This window comes from Mchenga conophoros, linkage group LG13 (genome assembly GCF_057382185.1).
Source record: "Mchenga conophoros isolate Kocher_MC1m ecotype Shallow Benthic linkage group LG13, M_conophoros_male_GT1.1, whole genome shotgun sequence".
NCBI classification, from domain to species: domain Eukaryota; kingdom Metazoa; phylum Chordata; class Actinopteri; order Cichliformes; family Cichlidae; genus Mchenga; species Mchenga conophoros.
In genome coordinates, this window is record NC_140538.1 from 26,894,777 (window position 1) to 26,914,431 (window position 19,655).

Genomic DNA, 19,655 nt, shown 5'->3' on the forward strand with positions numbered 1-19,655 from the left:
GTGGACATTTACAACGTTGACATATTTTGCCGTCTCCTATCATTATTGTGCAGGGCCTGCCTCTGCCTGCAGATTTGAGGTGCCAGTGTTCAGGTCGTGCTTCTCTGCACCATCCAGACAACAGTATAATTTCCTGTAGAGGCTTTTTTTTTCCATTTGTTGCACGCTCGTCGTCATGCGTCACTGAGATTGGCACAGCTGTTTCAGAGCGATGAGATCGTTGATGTGACCAGATAAGGGTGCATTTATTAACCGTCACACCCTCTGGTTTATATTCCACTTTAAACAACCCCTTTTGCGTATTCTGCTGCTGCACCTACATGAACCGCAAATGCAACAGGTGTGCTTTACACCTGTTGCATTTGCAATGGCTAAGTGAATGCATTTAAATTCAGCTGAGTATTGATACCAAACATCACTATAGTTTTTCTTTCTATGATGCCATCCTTTTGTGACCAAAGATCTATGAGGCCAAGCATGAGACTGACGTTGTTCACTATTATTTATTTTTCTTACCAAATTCCCATGAATGCTAGACACTAAGCAAACAGGAGTAAACAGAGCATTTATGGGATACTCAGTATTTCTGTTAGGACAAGTGTATGAAAAGACCGTTATTTAGATGTCTAGCATTTATACTTGAAAGTATGGGTTTTGGAATCCTTTAGAATCCATCCTTTTGTGTGCATACCAGAAAAACTGGAGCATCAACATGCCTGCTTTTGGAGACTGCAAGTAGTTAAGGTGACCAAGTAGTTGCTGAGAGGTTGAAAGGTTGAACTCTCGATCAGCAACGCAACTGCACAGTTTGCCTCTCTCCGGAAAACTGCCGTCTGCCTCAGACTGACTGCAATCACTCGTCAAAGCTTTGCAAATAATTGCCATCTTGGTTAGACATGCAGACAGATTGGCAACTTGTTGCAATCAACCTGTGTCGTCTGTGACATGGGTCTTTGTAATAAGGACTTGATTGCCAGCTGACTGCATTCAGGTTATATTCCTTTATAAAAGCAAGGTTTCTGAGCGTCTATGGCTACGTTCACACTGCAGGCGAAAGCGCATCAAATCCGTTTTTCTTTTACCCTATGCGACCCATATCCAATCATGGTATGACAGTGTGAACGGCACAAATCCGATATTTTCAAATCCGATCTGGGTCACTTTCGTATGTGGTGCTGAATCCGATACATATCCGATGTTTTAGAAAGTGACTGCTGTTTGAATGGTCAGGTTGCATTAAATCCGTCTTTTACGTCACTGACACAAGACAGACGCCAATTATCAGCGCCGGAGAAGACGTCGCGAACGCTTCCTGGCTATCCAGTGTAGATGTTAGTGAAACTGTTGGGAAGACAACGTTGGAGAAACGTGAACATTTTATTTGTACTGTATAATCTGCAGATTCTGACGGAAATCTGCAACTATCCTTTGAAGCACCGCTCCTCTAAAACAGCAATAAGGATAATTATTAGGTTATTTACTAGCATAAAGTTGAGCTAATCACCACCTGAGCTTGACTTTGTGGTCTGAATGAACTACGGATGTAGGGGTGCAACGATATTCTTTTCGATATTGAACCGTTCGATACAGTGCTTTCGGTTCGGTACGCATATGTATTGAACAATACAAGATTTGTAATTTATTTTATCAACTTTCCTTCTGACGACGCTGTCTGTGTTGAGCGCTCAGTGAATCTGCGTTCGACTACTCCGCCTAGGCTGCACTGTGGAGCGCAGATCCACTGAGCGCTCAACACAGACAGCATCGTCAGAAGGAAGAGCGCAGGGCAAGCTAGCGAGACAGAAGTTAAGCTCTCCTTGCAACATGGCAAATTGAACCTCCCCCACCCTCATTCAGATCTGGCGTTTGGAACTATTTTGGTTTTCATGTGACGTATGACCCTGAAGGTAAGCGCGTCATGGACTAAAGTAAAACAGTATGTTGGATGTGCCACGCAATGCTCAATTACATGGGTGGGAACTAGTGTGTTAGCGCAGTTAGCTCGTTAACGTGTTGGCTGTCTAGCCCCATACACGGGACGATCAGGGGTAGCTCGTTAACGGAGATTTGCCGTGTTGTGGCGTTAAGGTTATTTCAACGAGATTAACCTGAAAGCACTAGTGGGAACACAACGAAAATGACTGCACATTTACGCCGACATCATCCTAGTGCAAAGACAAGTGGAAGCAGACAAAAACAACAAGCATGCATGCTACAAACTTTACCCGAGTCATTTAGACAGCCGTTAGCACATGATTCTCCTTATGGGGACCTGATATGTTTAATATTGTGGCGAGCTCAGACAAGGAGGAGACGGAGGTGTCGTTTGGTCTTGCTTCCCGTGAGGTAGCCAGGGAGCACAGCCGTTTATTGACATCTGCAGAAGAACACTGCCGCTAGCTAACTGCTGAGCGCGGCAACCGCACAGCAACAACACACAGGGCGCCCTCTGACCCCGGAAGGACACACCGTCGCAGCGAGAGGGCGTCACCCGTCACTATGGCAACATAAACAAAACATAACTGTACAAACAGAACCCCGAACAGCCCTGACCCGCTACATAGCCCCCACCTAAGGGGTCAGTCGTCCCCGACGACCCCATTGCCCCACACAAAGTCCTGCAAATGTCCAGGTGCCTTCTTTCGGCGCACCGGCCGGTCACGACCGGCGGGGGAAAAGTCACTCGGGTTAGAATATGGGGTGCCACCATCATCCCACTTCTGATACCAATGTGGCGAGCTCAGACAAGGAGGAGACAGAGGTGTCGTTTGGTCTTGCTTCCCGTGAGGTAGCCAGGGAGCACAGCTGTTTATTGACATCTGCATAAGAACACTGCCGCTAGCTAACTGCTCAGCGTGGCAACCGCACAGCAACAACAACACACAGGGCGCCCTCTGACCCCGGAAGGACACACCGTCGCAGCGAGAGGGCGTCACCCGTCACTATGACAACATAAACAAAACATAACTGTACAAACAGAACCCCGAACAGCCCTGACCCGCTACAATATGCTGCTGAGAATATAGCCCAGAAGAAGCGTATAGTATAGCTTTTATTTTGGAAAGAGCCATTTCTCTGTAATAAACTCTCTTTTCCAAAGATGAGTGATTCCTCAATCAGATACAGGGCTCGCAAAATCACTAGCCCGACGTCCCGGGGCTAGCGATTTTTCCAGTCGGGCTACCAAAATCTATCTTTGCCCTGCCCGTCGGGCTATTGTAGGAAGGAAAAATATATGTCAATGCTTTTGCATTCTTTCGTAAATGTAGCTGGGTAATTATGTCATTGGCATCGGTGAGCCACTGTCAATATGTGACATATTGAAATCGCGTTTGAATTTGCGCTTGTTTTTTTGCTTTCACTTTGCAATTGCGCAAACTGTGTATAGAGAGCGACAGCACTGATCTGTGAGTGATGATAATTTGTGCACCAATTCCTCTGACATCGTCTTATCAATCGTTAGCTTACTATGCAAACATGACAAGTGAAATCTCCCGCAGCAAGCTTAAACATATGAGAGGTTGATCACGCAGAGAATCGCTGAGCGTTATGTGTGTGTGTGTAAAAGCAGCAGGATATATATTTTAGTTCTGCTGAGCCAAATAAGAGACGTCAGGGTGAAGAAGTGACAGCCAAAGAAAAGCCTACCACAAAACGGAAAAGTTATGACAAATCAGACTATAAGGCAAAAAGAAAGTGCAGCTTTATGGTTTCATGGACAAAAGAATTTCTGTGGCTGCAATATGACGAGCTAAATAACCAGGGCTGCACATTAGTGGTCCGCAGGTGCGCATTCGCTGTCAAAATAAAAAACACGCACAAGGGTTAGGGTTAAATTTAAAAACTGTACATTTGAGTTAAAATATATTTATAATTTTAATAAATGACAAATTAAAAAGGCATGAACATTTTTTTTGTATCGAAAAAATATCGAACCGTGACACCAAAGGATCGAACCGAACCGAACCGTGAATTTTGTGTATCGTTGCACCCCTATACGGATGTGCTCATTCATGGTATCAAGACAGTCTGTTAAACTACACTTTGGGCAAGCATGGCATTTAGAAGCATGCCATCAGGTGCTGCGGCATAAAACACTGAGGTTTGGTGTCAGGATTTGGCAAAATTTGTAATACTTATAATGGAGGATGAAATCATGTGCGAGAGAGACGCTTGCTCCTGTACAGCTGCTCTGTCCTTACTGCTTTGTGGTGTGTGCTACCAGTTAATTGCATGTTAACTGCTCTTTGTGTGGAATTTTCTGTCACAGGTGAAGCACATATTTCAAGTCAAAATGAAAAAAAGGAACAATTGAACAGCTGGAAATCTGCATAAATATGTGCCACCCCTGAAATCTGAAGGGCCATTAACAGACTTTATGAAAAGATATACCCCTTTGTCTGCCATGTTATCGCTACCCCTTCAAATGACTTAAGTCTCATTTTCTGCCGTGCTTATCTTCCACATAGAAGCTCACAGGGGGCCACATTGGATCAATATATTCTCCCTAATTACGGCAGAGAAACCAGCAAAAGCAGCAGCAGTTCCAATCTTACAGTACACACACACACACGTAGAAAACATGCTGGGCCAGGTTGCACTGTTCTTGCATGCTGATGAGACTAATGTGCTTTTCCAAAAACAATAAAGAGGTAAGGTCATATGGCATAGGTCACTGGTTGAGGCAGGATATAAAATAACTTGCGAGAGTTTCATTTCTCGCGTCTGTTATGAAAATGCCTCTCACCTTTAACCCTTTGGCTTTTCGGATATATCGCTGCTAATCAGCCAGGCGGCAGCAGCAGCAATGGCATTCTGGGAGCTGCTGTTGTCTTGGCTGACAACAGAAGTGGACATGCAGATAGTCAGCCAGCCAAACATCTAGCCAGCCACAGGGCAGAATTGCTGTCTACACTGGCCTAATAGAGGAAAAAAAAAAGCACTTAATGTGTTTGTCTAGACTGTCCAGCACTGTGCAAATGAGTCGCTGTCCAGTTTAGTTAAATGCAGTTCACAAATACAGTGACCCAATTGAAAGCCAGTGACAGAAACTCAAACAGAGGCAGAGAGAGAAAGAGACAGAAAGAGGCTGTTTACACGGCATGCCCTCATTTCTACCAAGCTGTCTCGGGTTCAGAGAGGGTCGCACTGATGACTAGGGAACAGCTGGTAAAAAGGGATGGGGAGGTGGGGACATTTGACCAGGACAGTTTCAGATCAGATGCCATGTTATGATGTGAACAGCTCAGTTTTTTTTAAGCTCAAATACTTTTTGGATGCGACTATGTGCACCAACAGTGTCCTAGTACATGAATCATTTATGTCAGATGGCCCCTATCGCATGCGAGAGGACAAGCAAGACCTGTTTCATTTTAATCATTTGTGAGTAATCGTGGACTTGCACGTCAGATGTACTCAAGTCTGCATAATACTTCTAGAAAAAAAAGAACTGATTCCCATTCAAGCGCTCATATCTCACTAATTGTTTGAGAAAATGTGTGCCAAAATCATGAACTTGAAAATAAAACCAAAATGCGTCTGCGTCGTTATCTTTTATAAAGACAGCTTGTCAGCAAGGACAGTTTCATATTTCAAGCGAGCGAGTTTACCCGTGTGTAAAACTCTGAGCACCGTTTTGGCTGCCAGTTAATCAGTAACTGCATATAAACGTCATCAAAACAGTGAGACCACCAAATATCCCATTAGCTTTCTTAGCACACAACGGACGTGCGCACACATTAAGTGCAAGAATCCTTTCTGCTGCCAGAAGCACTATTATAATCTTTCATACACTGTGGTTGAGGAGCATACATAATTTGAATAACAATAGGTTAAAGCAATGCAATTTGTATACAGGCTAAAGGAGGGGCACACTGCATTAAAAACAGAGTGTCCGATACAGAGCGCCACACATTAAAAAGGAAAAAAAGTGCCAAGTATTGGCTTACTGTATAAATGCCAGAGCAAAACTGTTGATGTCTGAGATAAATGGTGGTCTGTGAGCTCTGAACTCATTAGTCAGGAAGAAAACAATCTGCATTACATGTCAGCTTATTGGCAAGCAGCAATCTGCTGTGGGAGTGGAGGTGGGCTGGCCCCCCCCCCCTTTTTTTTCCCCATTTCACACCAAAGCAAGTCAGCAAACACAGAGAGTTTAAATCAGAACAGAAGCAACAGAAAGAAAGTCTGCAGTGATGCACACACAGACACACACACAAACAGCAAACCTCATGTGTTAAAGTAACCGTGCCCGACATCAAATTTAAGTTAATGCTTTCAAATGGAACACGAGTGCATTTATTAAATATTAAGTTAAGCCAAACTCGACTGTAAGTGCAGTAAGTTCACAGAGTGTAGCACAAACCCGAGCCTCAGCGTAGCTGGTTAAGCCAGCCGCCCGTGAGGAAGCTGCATGGTTGCCTCTCCTCAGAATGAGGCGGATTAGAGTTGGTCTGCCAGCTGCCATGTTTGGAACAAGCGTAAGTGAGGTGAAGGGTGAAAGGTAGACGATGCGTAGTGAGCTGCAAATAATTAGCATTTACTCAAAGAATTAGCCTAAGCTGTATAATTACGGCGAAGCACAAACACACATTAAGCAGGTTATGTGCAGCCTACTGCATGCTCGTAGAATCATATTTTATATTCTTTATATACTATGATAAGATGCCACCTGTGCAACAAGTCCAGTCATGAAAAATCCTCGCTACTAAATATTCAGCAGGCAACTGTTAGTGGTATTATAACAAAGTGAAAGCACAGGGAACAACAGCAACTCAGCCATGAAGTGGTTGACCACGTAATACCACAGAGTGGGGTCAGTGGATGGTGAGGCACGCAGAGTGCAGATGTCGCCAACTTTCTGCAGAATCAATTGCCACAGACCTTCAAACTTGATGTGGCCTTCAGATTAGCTCAAGAACAGTGCATGGAGAGTTTCATGGAATGGGTTTCCATGTCCAAGCGGCTGCATCCGATGGATAAGTCTGAGTTTGGCGGTTGCTAGGAAAACGGTACTTGTCTGAGTACACTGTGCCAAATGTAAAGTTTGGTGGAAGGGGGTTATTGCATGGGTTTGTTTTTCAGGCCCCTTAGTTCCAGTGAAAAGAACCCTTAATGCTTGATGAATTAGAGCGGAGACGGTGGCCTTTTCGTCCAACATCACTGTCTGACCTCACAAATACACTTCTGGAAGAATGGTAAAAAAAATCCTATAAACACGCTCCTAAATCTTGTGGAAAGCCTTCCCAGAAGAGTTAAAGCTGTTATAACTGGAAAGGGTGGGCCAACATCATATTAAACCCTACGGATTAAGAATGGCATGTCACTTCAGTTTATATGTCTGTGAAGGCAGACGAGCAAATACTTTGGCAATATAGTGTATGTCGGTCTCCGTATGTGTCTCAAGTGGCCAATTGTGATGAGATCTTATCCTGTTAAATAGCAAATGCATTATTTTCTTTTGCCGACCCCAAATCCCAATGTGCAGGACAACAACAGCACTACAGGCACAGCTCAGCAGGCTTCATGTCCTGTCACCTGGAGTTATCACGAGTCAACACAAACCATGATTAACAGGGCTTAATTTTTAGCTGCGCAATCGGCCATGAGATTCATGTAAAACAAATGACTAATAATAGTTGTCCGTACTGAACCTGTTATAGCGATCAACAAAACGTGTTGTTGTTTTTCCACAGCAAGAAGCACATCAGTTGAGTGGGTGATCCTTTTGTGTGGTCAAGGACTCATTCGCATGCAAACTGCTAGAAGAATTGGCCATATGTTGCCCAAACTTCCTCCGAATGTGGTCTGAGCTCAGCGTGTCCTCTGTGTGTCATTGGCGCATTGGTACTTAGAGGAGTCTGCTTGTGATCAGATCACCAAGGAAACAAGTTAGTTAACAAATTAGTGCCAGTTATGAAAGGGACCTTAAGGACACAAATTAACACATTGTATATCATTTAAGCTTAAATACTTGATAACCACATTTTAGCTGTGTCTGACCAGAAAAGTGTTTTTCTTCTCCTTTAACTCCCAACAAGAATGTCAACATAGCCTAATTGAAAACCACAGTTAAGGCACTTGAGATATTTAGTTCATGGCTATTGTACGTATTAAAAAGTGTATATTGTCAAGTGGCCTGTTTTCTCAAAACAAACCTTTTTTTCAATCCACTGTCATCTAACACACCATCACAAGGCATCGCCACCCTTTCCCTCTGTAGATATCATAGCCTATCATCCCTCTTCTCCTCCCACAACAATGCCTATCAACAGAAAATATCAACATAGTGCTGTGAGACATGGTTGCATATCTAAACAGGTCATCATCGTTACCACTGTAAATCCCTTCATCACCTAAAACACACACAGCAAAGTTCCTTTAGCATGAACACGTCTCGGAGATAGAAAAGTCCAGGGTGTGAGGATAAAGTCGAGGGAAGCAGGAGCTGGGTCTCGCTTGTGGGCGAACAATGAAAGCTGGCTTGTTGTCTCATTATGTCTGCCTTGAGCACAGATGTGGACAAAGGACTAATGAGGACACATAACTTATGTGCTGCTGGAAAAAAACAAAAAAACAAAACAGACTGAGAACAAGAAAACAGTGTTTCTGAACTACAGAGGATCTGAAAGTTGCCGGGAGGTTATTTTCAATTAGCAACACGTATCCAGCACAACTTACACTCTGTGTGCATTAGCCATTATTGCCAAAGACGAAAACACCAAATGTGGATTGAATTTGAATAAACAACTCCCTTTTGATGATGTTTTCTAGAACACAGCCAGTTGGCATCTTTAAGATGAAGCAGAAGGGCAGAAGGATTTCTGAATGTATCGCTCCTATTCCCTCCTTTTAACTTCATCCTTTATTTCCTTTAAGAGACAACGATCGTGATCCAGGTGGCAGTACACATTTCTGAATGAATCTTATGAATCAAAGCTGATGCAATGATCTGATCTAATATTTGAGAAATGCAGCCGGATTATTCCACCTAGGATAAGGATAAGACAATGAATGGATGGATTCTTAGGGACATTGTGCCCTACAGATATTTTCTTCCTCTCTATAGGAGACAGGACCTGGTGGTCAGCACCAGATGTCAGCAGTAATGTCACAGCAGTATCGGGCTTGCAGAAGGCTCAGCCTGTGAGAGTTAATTTATCTAGATGGGATCCTGTCTTGGCTGGTTTGGTTCAAGGTGGAGGCGGAGCAGCCAAGTGAATCATGGTTTGTTTGGTCATTTTGAAAGTATCTATGCAAGTGTCCTAAAACAGGAGGTACTCAGGCTAGAATGACACAATAAATCTCAGTCTATGGTCCATTACAGTTCAGACACAGCATTAAAGGAGTTGGAATGGAGGTGGGTTGCAAAGTAGTCTGCAGATGCAGCAGAAACTGTAAGCAGGCTAATGCTAAAACAGCTTTACCATTTTGAATGTGTATAAGGAGATCAGCTGAGCTACATGGATGAAGTGAAGAATCTGGCAACGTGGTGCCAGGACAACCACCTCCAGCTGAACGTCAGCAAGACCAAGGAGCTGGTGGTGGACTTCAGAAGGGGTCAGCACAGAGACTACAAGCCCATCATCATCAATGGAGCTCCAGTGGAGAGGGTGCAGTCCTTCAAGTATCTTGGTGTCCACATCTCCTCAGACCTGACATGGGCTGCCCACATTCAGGTCCAGACCAAAAAGGCTAGGCAGCGCCTGTATCACCTACGACAACTGAGGAAGTTCAGGGTCTCTCCAAAGATCCTCAGGATTTTCTATACAGGTGCTGTGGAGAGCATCCTCACACAGAACATGACATCGTGGTTCGGGAACAGCTGTGTGAAGGACCAAAAAGCTCTCCAGAGAGTGATCCGTACAGCAGAACGCTGCTGCAGGATTGCTCTCCCCCCGCTTCAGGACACCTACACCAGGAGATGCCGGACTAGAGCAGCGCAGATACTGAAGGACCCGTCCCATCCTGGCAACAAACTGTTCCAACTTCTGCAATCTGGTAGAAGGTTCCGCATCTTCCGGGCAAGGACAGAGAGACTCAAGAGGAGCTTCTATCCCCAAGCCATCCGTGCCCTAAACACACACACCCGCCCTCTCACATCATCTATAATTGACTGAGACAGGACTCTTCCAGACACTCTAAACCAAGGCACAATGTACATTTCAATTCCTTTAAATTTAAATATGTTTATATTGTCTATCCTGTAAAATAGTCAGATATCTATTCATATTAATGTACAGAATTCACCTGCTTGCTGCTACTACTGCACATTCACCCAGTGTATATACTATATATATATATATATACAATCTACACCCCCCCCCCCCCCCCCTAATTTTTTTGCACATGTCGAGGAGCGTGTCAGGCTACATTTCACTGTGTGTTATACTTGTATAACTATGCATGTGACAAATAAAGAACCTTGAAACCTTGAAACAGGCTGGTGACATGGGCTGGCACTGAGATCAGCTAATCTGCCAACCACTGACTAAGGATATTTAAAATATTTCAGCGCACTTTGTGCGCACTAATGGGATTCTCGTTTACGTGCCCCACCCTCCCTCCCTTCTTCTTCTCCATTCTTCAACTTCTTCACTTCTATTTAGTACGTGGGCATCTGCCAAGCCTGGGAGCCATCGCCAGTCCTCTTCGAGGTCTTCCCCAAACCGCAGCTCAATTCATGTCAAAGCATTCACTTTTACCTACTAAAACGCTGTCAAACTTAAATGAGGATGTGGGCCCAGCTAGTGAATTAAAAATACAAGTTCATTAACGCAACATGCCATCATCAGAGATTAAAGCAGTGTTTCTAGGCTTTTACTGTTTACTCGTAACCCTGTGTGTAAAAGCAGTTCCTTACAACTCATGACCTTTGTTACTCCACTGTGGGAAACACTGATCTAAAATGCCAAATTCTGTATAACAGAAAATAGTTGAAACTTGCTTTCCCTCAGTCGGCTGCTGTCACAGTGATGTATTAACAGTTTAACGGTGCCTCAGCCTTGGACCCATGGTTTTGAGTTTTTGTGGGATGGTGATTCCTTTTGGATTTGAGAATCACTTGTGTTTGAATTTTGTTCCCTTTTTATGTAACATAGCTTGTATTGTGTAGATTTTGCCTACACAATACAAGATCATTTATATCTTCCAGCAGTCTCTTGTGTATCTTGGTTAAACAGTATTTAGTCAGTTGCCTTTCGTGTTCTGTCCCACTCTTGTCTCGCTTCTATGACTTTGTCCTTTAGCATCTCCTCTGTCCAGTTGGTCTGGGTTCTCCCGTTCCCTTCTGTCTTTTTTCCTGTTTTATTTTGTTAGCGGTTGTTCTCTGTGTCTTAGGTTAAGTTTGAACTTTTATCTCATTATGTTAGTTCATGGTATTCCTGGTACCCAGATTCTCTGCTTCTGACCTGCCAATGTATCAAACTTTTTTTTTAGCAATATGAGTAACTGACATTAAAGCTGGATGGCTTTCCATCCAGATCCATGATCTGCCTACAACACGGCCAATCTGTCAAATCTTTCATTGGTCAATTTCTTTTGCTTCTCATTCTTAAAAAGCTGTTAATATCACCCACCGATACTGTTTGGGCTTTAATGCTAAATTCTGCACTTGGTGGATTGTATTGTAACTAAAGGATCTAAACAATCAGCCTACCATGACTCTTTCATCTGTCATCATCTTCTCATTAAAGCCATCATCTGCAAACACTAAACAGTACTACAAACTTACCCTTACACTGTATGACTCTGCCGTGTTTAACCAACAGGTCTCCTGTTTCGCTTGAGGATAAAACAGAGGATCCACCACTCTATAGGAATCCACTTCCCTTAACATATTCGTTATATTGTTTACAGTGCATGGGGATATATCTCTAAACAGCTCTTCCCTTATTGGACCTCGGCCTTGGGCCCTTTGTTATGATTGGATACTTACAAAAGCCAGCCACCCACACCATGTCTCTCTTTCGTTCTAAAGGTCTGCTCCTGCATATTAAACAGTCTGGACCGCTGCAGCAGTAAAATGCATGAACTCCTTCATCGACATTATCTCCTCAGGAAATACATGCATAAATAAATGAATCCTGCTACCTCCGAGACAGCACACCATACTCAGCGTGGTTACAGAAGAGGGGTGTGTCTGGTAGAAGGGGTTAAAAGGTTGCTGGGAATGTGGGGTTGAGGCTTGTCACTGTGATGAAGACTGATGATGAGGCTGCATTGCTGTAAACGAGTGAGTCAGCCCTCCCTTCAGTCAGATAGACACAGGCTTGCAGGAGGCAGATGGGGGAGGGGAAGGGGGGGGGGGGTGCAAGAGGAGGAGGCGGGACAGAAGGAGGGAGACAGAGAAATGCATGGGAACTGTCCCCGGTGCTGAAATCTGTAACGGCTGCATTGTAACAGCTTCATGTTCAGCCCAGTGCAGGAAAGAGAGAAAGAAAAAAAAATCCAAAATAGAGGGAGACTGTCTTTTTTATACCTGACCCACATCTGAAACAACTTGTATCACTAGTTGGAATGTAACAGGTCAGCGCCGCCTGCCTTCCAATGTCAAAAAAAGAGAAAAAGTAAGGCATTTGTTACACCTACACCAAATTTTCAAAATCCATTGCAAGGAGGAGTGTAATATTTGCCCAAACAAAAGCTCAGAGGCTCTTGCAGTTGAGGTTTTCCACACTGTCCAAAAGTCATGTCTTTGGCATTCTGATCACAAAGCCAGGGGAGGATATTCTCTACCGTGTAATTCCTTCTGAGCCAAGTCAAAAAGATTCTCATTAGAGTGCTTTTTATATTCCAAACATCAGTGCCCAGGGACAATTGTATTAGGCTGCCATGCTATTTGTAGACTAATCATCTCCACACACAGACACAGTAAGAACTCAATGGAAAAGAAAAAGTCAAGATCAACAGGAATGGGATATTTCAATGTCCAACATCCACCCACCCTGCATGTTCTTTGCTAACCCTGACAGACACTTCAACTGCACACTGCAGACAGTTGATATAAAAGCATTTCGAGGTCAGATGTAAGGGAGGTGATACAGCTATGCAAGACACCAGCATGATGGCTAAGCCATGACTTGACACCCAGGGAATAAAAAACACATCACGGTCACCTTGTTTAACTTCACCCACAGCAGCTGAAATGTGGAACTCTGCTCAACTTGTTACTCTGATTTTGCTTTAGAACACCAAAAGCAAGAGCTGAGCTTAAGCTGGTCGCTGTGCTTTTACTGCATTAGTCACAAACGGTGGTTTCACCGATGGAGCCCCCCCCCCCCCCCCCTTGTGAATACTGTAAATTAAAAATGGTCAACTTGCAGTCGGGCTGTAATTGGCAATTCCCCTCAGATTGACATGCAAAAGATTATGCAACAGGTTTAGTACTTGCAGAAGCCACCCTGGGCTATAAATATCCCTGTTGCAATAGTACAGTATTTTAGATGAGACCATCAGGAGAATGATGTCACAAGTCCGTAAATAAAAGGTCCTTCTTTCTTGGGCACTGCAGAGAGCAGGCGGGTGTGGTGACTGCATTATTAGACGCGCAATCCCCGGCGCGAAAGCTCACATTAGACCACGATGTGGACATTCCCGTCACGGCTTTCTACCATCGCTATGACTACCTGCTACTTATCGTACGTGTCTTGAAGTTCAAATCATTCATCTGCAGCCGGGAAATTTGAGCAAAAATAGAAATAATAATAAAAATGCCGATCTAGCGTTTATTCTGACAGTCACAAGGTGCCCACTGACGGTGCGCCTGCCCAAGCCTCGCGTTTGATAGAGAATACATGTGCAATGACAATCTGACATCTGCTCTCCATCTGACAACAGCTCAGTGTTCTCCACAGACACCCCACTCCCCCCCTCGAGCAACACCCCCACCCCTTCTCCACCACCACCACCCCATGCCGTTTTTATGTGCCGCTTTTCCCCTTGTGCCCCACTCTTTTCCCCCCCATTCCTATGCGGCTGTTTTTTCTTCTTCTTCCTTTTTTCTCCTCCATCCTCGATCCAGCTCATTTCCACACTCGGAACAACAACCAAATTGAACAGCGGCTTCATAAAATATGCAGATAAAAGGAAAGACAAAAAAAGAAGCAACTCGGAAAAGCACCGACATCTCAAGCACAACACTTTTCATGCTCTGCCGAGGACTGACCTCCCAGTCTAACGAATGCCACTCTTCGGTAAACATCCGGAGGATTTCTTTTCATCCAAAAAAGCGGACCAGGCGCAGCAGCTCTATGGAGCGACTGGGCGATGCGATGCCATTGCGCTTTTGGTATTATCCTCATGAAATCAATTCGAACAGAGGGACGTCGTCGGAAGAAGGCATCTCGTCGGCGTCTAGACCAACTTGAGCGACACAGATGAACGATCCTACGCTTTGCAGTCCAACATTTCTTTTCTTTTTTTTCTTTCTTTTTTTTCTCTCTGCGATGGTTGCAACCAATTAGCACACCACTTGCGCTCGGAGGCGAATAGCTCCTGACAAGGCGCTCCTTCTCTTGAGCATCGCTTCTATTTCAGCTGCTGTGCTGCTTTTTGGAAAAAAGGTGGCAGACTATACAACACCCGCAACTTTCCAGGATACGGGGTGGGGGGGGGGTGGGGGGGGGGAGAATTTTTCTTTTCTTTTTTTCTTTTTTCTTTTTTCTTTTTCTTTTCTTTTTTTTTTTTTTTTAGCATAGCGCATACTCCAAAGCCAATAAATCCCCGTAACGCATTTGACAAATCCTTTTCCCTCTGCTGAAGAGGAGCAACAATAAAAGGAAGCGTTTAAAGGTCCCTTCTTAAAACACGTGACTCCAGCCTATTCCACGGTGAAAACAGATGCATTTGATCCATAACAGGCCTTAAGCAGTGGAGGAAGCATTTATGTAGTGGTTGGGGGGAGGGGGGTCATGGTAAAAAAAAAAAAAAAGAAAAATGAATGACACCGGTACCACACAGGAGACTACTCACCATTAGCACAGCAAAGTTATTATGGTGGGTGCAATGAATGGTGGTCGTGTTGCCCCCGGAGCCTGTTATGTGGCAGCCCTCTGCCCTCCAGCCACCGTGTCCATCCAGCAGGTCAAAATCCCAATAGGCTGCGGTGGGGTCTACACCCAGCGCGAAGTGCCTCAGAGCAATAGTAACAGAGTGCACGGCGCTCCCGAGGCTGCACCCATCTGCAAGGAAAGCAACACATTCAGTAAAGGAAATCATGTGGAAAGTCTGTAAGTGCTGTGGCACAAAAAAAGCATGGGCATGAGAGGACGAACCCCCCCCCCCCCCCCCCCCCCACCCCCCCGGCCGCTATACACACACACATGCACACAGGCTAGACAAGTGTCAGACAGCTGACTGCAGGTGATAGACTGGTGTGTGAAGTGTTGCAGTTAACTTTCATTTCAAATCGAACCAAAAAATAATAATATTTTTGCTAAAACATGGTGTGTTTTCGGACATGATGCAGCAGCGGAGTGTGCAGGGTGATCTGAAGCACGCGCTGCTCTCTTTAATCAGAGTAAATGAAACCGCAACAGAGTTCTTTCATTTATTCCGGGAATACGCACAGGAGCGGTGTGTCAACATGTTGCGCAGAGCAAACTGATGGACTACGGCTATGTCCGCGTGTGTGTGCGTGTGTAAAGCATGTCCGTGTCGGCAAATACAGCACGGCGTTGACATCACAGGCATGATGATAAAAATGGATTTCCTCTTACCTAATTTGGTGAAAGCAACTGGTGTTGAAACGCTCCTACGCTTCCCGTCGTCTGCGAGATTTGACGAATTGCCGGTGCAAGGGAAGAGTTTCCCATTGCGAAACACAATAAACTGCAGCTTGCAAGTGGAGTTATCAACAGATTGCAACGGCGAGGAAGAGATAGGCGTACCAGCCAGCGGTAAATGGATTGAGGCGACTGCCACTGAGTTCTGCGGATGGAACAAAAAAGAAAGAGAGAGAGAAGAAAATAAAAATTAAATAATGTGTCGGTGATGCGCCGTGGGAAAAAAACTCTGTTAAAAAAAAGAAAGAAGAAGAAAAAACTGAAAAAAAAAATCCTTTCCTCTCCGGGAGTGGAGGCGACCATAGACCAAAAGTGACCAAGGGAATGAGAATCACGTTTGAAGCGCTCTAGTGCGCCTATTTGGTCAAGCTCCCTGCCGCAGAGGTGGAAATGGTTCTTACCATTTCAGCTTGAGGGCACATCAACACTGCAGCTTGATTTAAAGAGACAACCGGTCTGACTTTATCTTCTTTTTAGCAACTGTAAACACCAAAGAACACAAATAACATCCCTGGCAAGATTTCTTTTTTTTGGGGGGGGGGGGGGGGGGCACAGCTTGGGAATGCCAAAGTGAAGACTCTCGCCATCTTTAAGCAGAAGTAAATCCAAACTGTAATGTAAACCTGCCTGTAAAATAAAAAAATAATCCCCACCAGAGTTGCATTCAAGATCCACACTCCCTCTGATTTGTTATGACCTGAAGCAGATCATTTTATATTCTGACCAAATAACTAAGTAGCCCATACTGTCCAAGAAAGTCTGAGCTACAATCAAGATCCAGCAGCCCCACAAGAGCGGCATGATTACAGCTTCGGGAACTTTGGCAAAGCTCACGATTTAGTAACTTGACATCCTGGTGGACAGAAATGTTGCTCAAGGGTGTGTGGACCAGTGAGTGACTGCATTTAGGACAGGACAGGCAGCACTTAGGCTGCCAAAGAGCAAGTTTAATCAGAAAAAAAGGCTTCCAAAGTGCCACTGTCAGCATGTGTGGCCACACACACTTAACTCTGTGCAACTGATATATCTGCATCAGCTCATGAATTCCACATGCCATGCACAAATACAGCGGAGGGAAGTGTGGCGTGCTTGGAAAGTTAAGCAAACGCGTGTTTAAAAAGAAAAGGCTTTCTGCTGACATTATCTGAGCTGTGATTTTATTCAGAAAAGTGATAATTCTCTAGTCAGGGACCTTCATCAGAGTGTGAAGCAGCGATTAAACAAGCTGACATCTTTGTTGTTGTTGTTGTGAAGAAGTGATTACAACAGAAAATGTTCTTTCAAATGAAGCCAGCACCTTGGGTTATTAACAGAATTTGCGCGCCATGAACAGATTTCTCGGAAGAAGCAAAATGACTGACCCCGCACATTGATTCATCCCTGATGGAGAATGATGCTAATGACAAGGCTGCTGATGATACCCCTTCATAATAGGCATAATGACGGCATCTTGCTTGCAGCTTGCTTTCCGAATGCAGTCTGTTTTTAATCAGCTTTCAATCGCTTCACCCTCCCTGGCGTGAGAGGATCAGCACTTTGAACCTAAAGGGGAGGGAAGCTTCCTGCCAGAGATGAATGTGGATGCACGGAAAGTGCCCTTACAGTTAATGGGTAGCTGCTTAGTCAGATGTTCAGCCCAATCAATGCCGAGGAGGAAGATAGCCAAATTTCTTAATCGAGTTAATCAAGAGCTTCCTTGTCCAGTATTATGTTGATTACAGTAACCGTGGCGTTTGTCCAGCCTTTTATTCTGCTTTGTCCTGATCGTCCTGGTTCCTTCTGTATCCTAGAAAATAAATATACACGGGTGCCAAAGAGCAGCTGTGTGCTTAAGCACAGTTCTTTTTACGTCCGAGACACCACGGCAGCATCAGCTTTGTTAGCTATTTGTTTCTGCATTGACTCACTCTTGAAAAGGTGTTGATTTTCACCCTGCAGGGTGTGTATGCATGTGTGTGTGGAGGGAGAGCAAGAAAGACAGAGGATCTTTGCCTTGAAATTTATGTTGCATCATTTCCTTTCTGTGAGCAGCTCAAGCTTGGCAGTCTGTTTCCAAGACGTCACAGGATACAGACATCAGGGATGGAGTCAGGGAGGATTTCAGCCTAGGTGACGATCTAGGTGGTGTTAAACACAGGCCCTGGCATGCTATTCGAATGCAGTGAGCACAGATTCCGAGTGACCCATCATCCCCAGGGGAAATGTTTTCAAATCGCACAAATTCAAAAAAGAAACCTTATCTCGTATACTTGTCTCTGCATCTCTTCCTACATCTGTTATCCCTTTTTATGTGGCGTATCAAAGTGATTTACAGCCCGGGGTGTGTGTGTGCGCCATAAGCCATGGCGTGCGTAAGGTCCCATTCTCAGCAACAATCTATGTTCCTCCTGAGCAACCTAAACAGCTACATTTCCTCAACCCCAATGCCACCAGGGACCTCACACTTCAGAGTTGATTTAGCTGGTTGTACCTCAGCTGCCTGACCTTCCTCCAAGCCCCTCCCTTTTTTAACAGGGCAGCATGCTGTAGTCTTAGTAACCATAATCACACGCTCCCCTCCATCTCTCATTCTAGCCTTCCCCCTGCTTATTCTTTTATTCTCTTCCTTATAGAGGGCAGTTAGGTGAATGTCAGCAGTCACCTCCTATTTCAAGCTGTTCCTTGCTCGTCCACCTCCCTCCCTCCAGCCTCCTCCTGCCTGCTCCTTGATGCACAGCCCTGCTTGATGGAACCACCAAGCTGCAAAACAGCCTGCTGGGCAAAACACAACAGCGGCGTTTGACCTGGGGTGGCCACCAAATCACAGCATAAACATCGTGCTTAAACACAGATTCCTGACTTTACAGGAGCGATTGCTATTTAGACAAAAGAGGTGGAAAATTAGGAGAGCCACTTTAGTGTGCGATCCAAAATTAGAAAGAGCCACAGCTCTGTGCCTTTGTAGATATATCTGTGGGAGCGATACAGCTATTTATTTGCGCGGGCGGAAACTTGAAAATTAAGTATGAATGGAATGGATTTAGCTCAAAGGGCAGCTTGCTGAGCTCGCCTTCAGCCAAGAAGAACTGCTGACAAGCACGATGGGAGACTTGCATAATTTTTCTGTTTCTTTTTTTTTCTCATAATCATTGGCAGTCCAGTCAGCACAGACGTGGTCAAAGGCGCAGTGTCCATGACAAATAGGTAGACATCAGGAGACTTCAGGGGGATTGTTTCTACCCCTTATGTTTTAGAGTGATTCTGAAAATAAATCACAGTTTGCTCAGAAACATTTTTTTTTCTCTTTAAACAAAAAGCTTGTACACAGGATGCTGCCAGAGCTTATTCAATATTTGAACACACTTGTATCTCCTGACACCGAAAATACAAATAAAAGGAAACACGGCTCTACAGCAAATGACTGCTGCTCGCGAGATTCAAATGCGTTTTGCTCTTGAGCAATTTTACGCCGTGGCGTTGTTAGCGTTACCTATCAAGACAAATTAAACACAATCCCACACGGTTGCCATGCCAACAGGAATCTGTTTCCCCCCCTACATGAGTTGTGTGGCGTCGTCGTGTTGTGTTGGTTAGTTGGTTGGGTGGGGGCATTTGAGCAGATATGAAGCAGGAAATCAGCGTCTTTGGAGAGGCTGAGCTGTGCTTCAGCTGTCAGCCACGCTCTCCTCAGTCAGCTCTGACTCAAACTGTCACATCACAGTGTAGTGGCGTAACAAAAACATTCAAGAGGCCGCAGCAGATGGACAATACTGTCTGACTGAAAGGCCGTTTCGGATTACAGATTAATTAATGAGTATGTGGTGGATAAAACTCATGAATTTGCTGCGAGGTGACTGATAAAGAGCCATAAAAGAACCTTAAAAGGGGAATTCA

The 19,655-nt window shown here is 44.6% G+C and overlaps 1 protein-coding gene across 1 annotated transcript in view; it reads right to left on the reverse strand.

Annotated features, from left to right (window-relative positions):
* Window positions 1-19,655, reverse strand: part of adgra1b (adhesion G protein-coupled receptor A1b) — a 196,541-nt gene that overhangs the window by 47,013 nt on the left and 129,873 nt on the right. The window contains exons 13-14 of the mRNA XM_085297564.1: window positions 15,717-15,927; window positions 14,971-15,179 (exon numbers count right to left, since the gene is read on the reverse strand). Coding sequence (XP_085153690.1) covers window positions 14,971-15,179; window positions 15,717-15,927 — 420 coding nt within the window. The remainder of the gene's footprint in view (window positions 1-14,970; window positions 15,180-15,716; window positions 15,928-19,655) is intronic.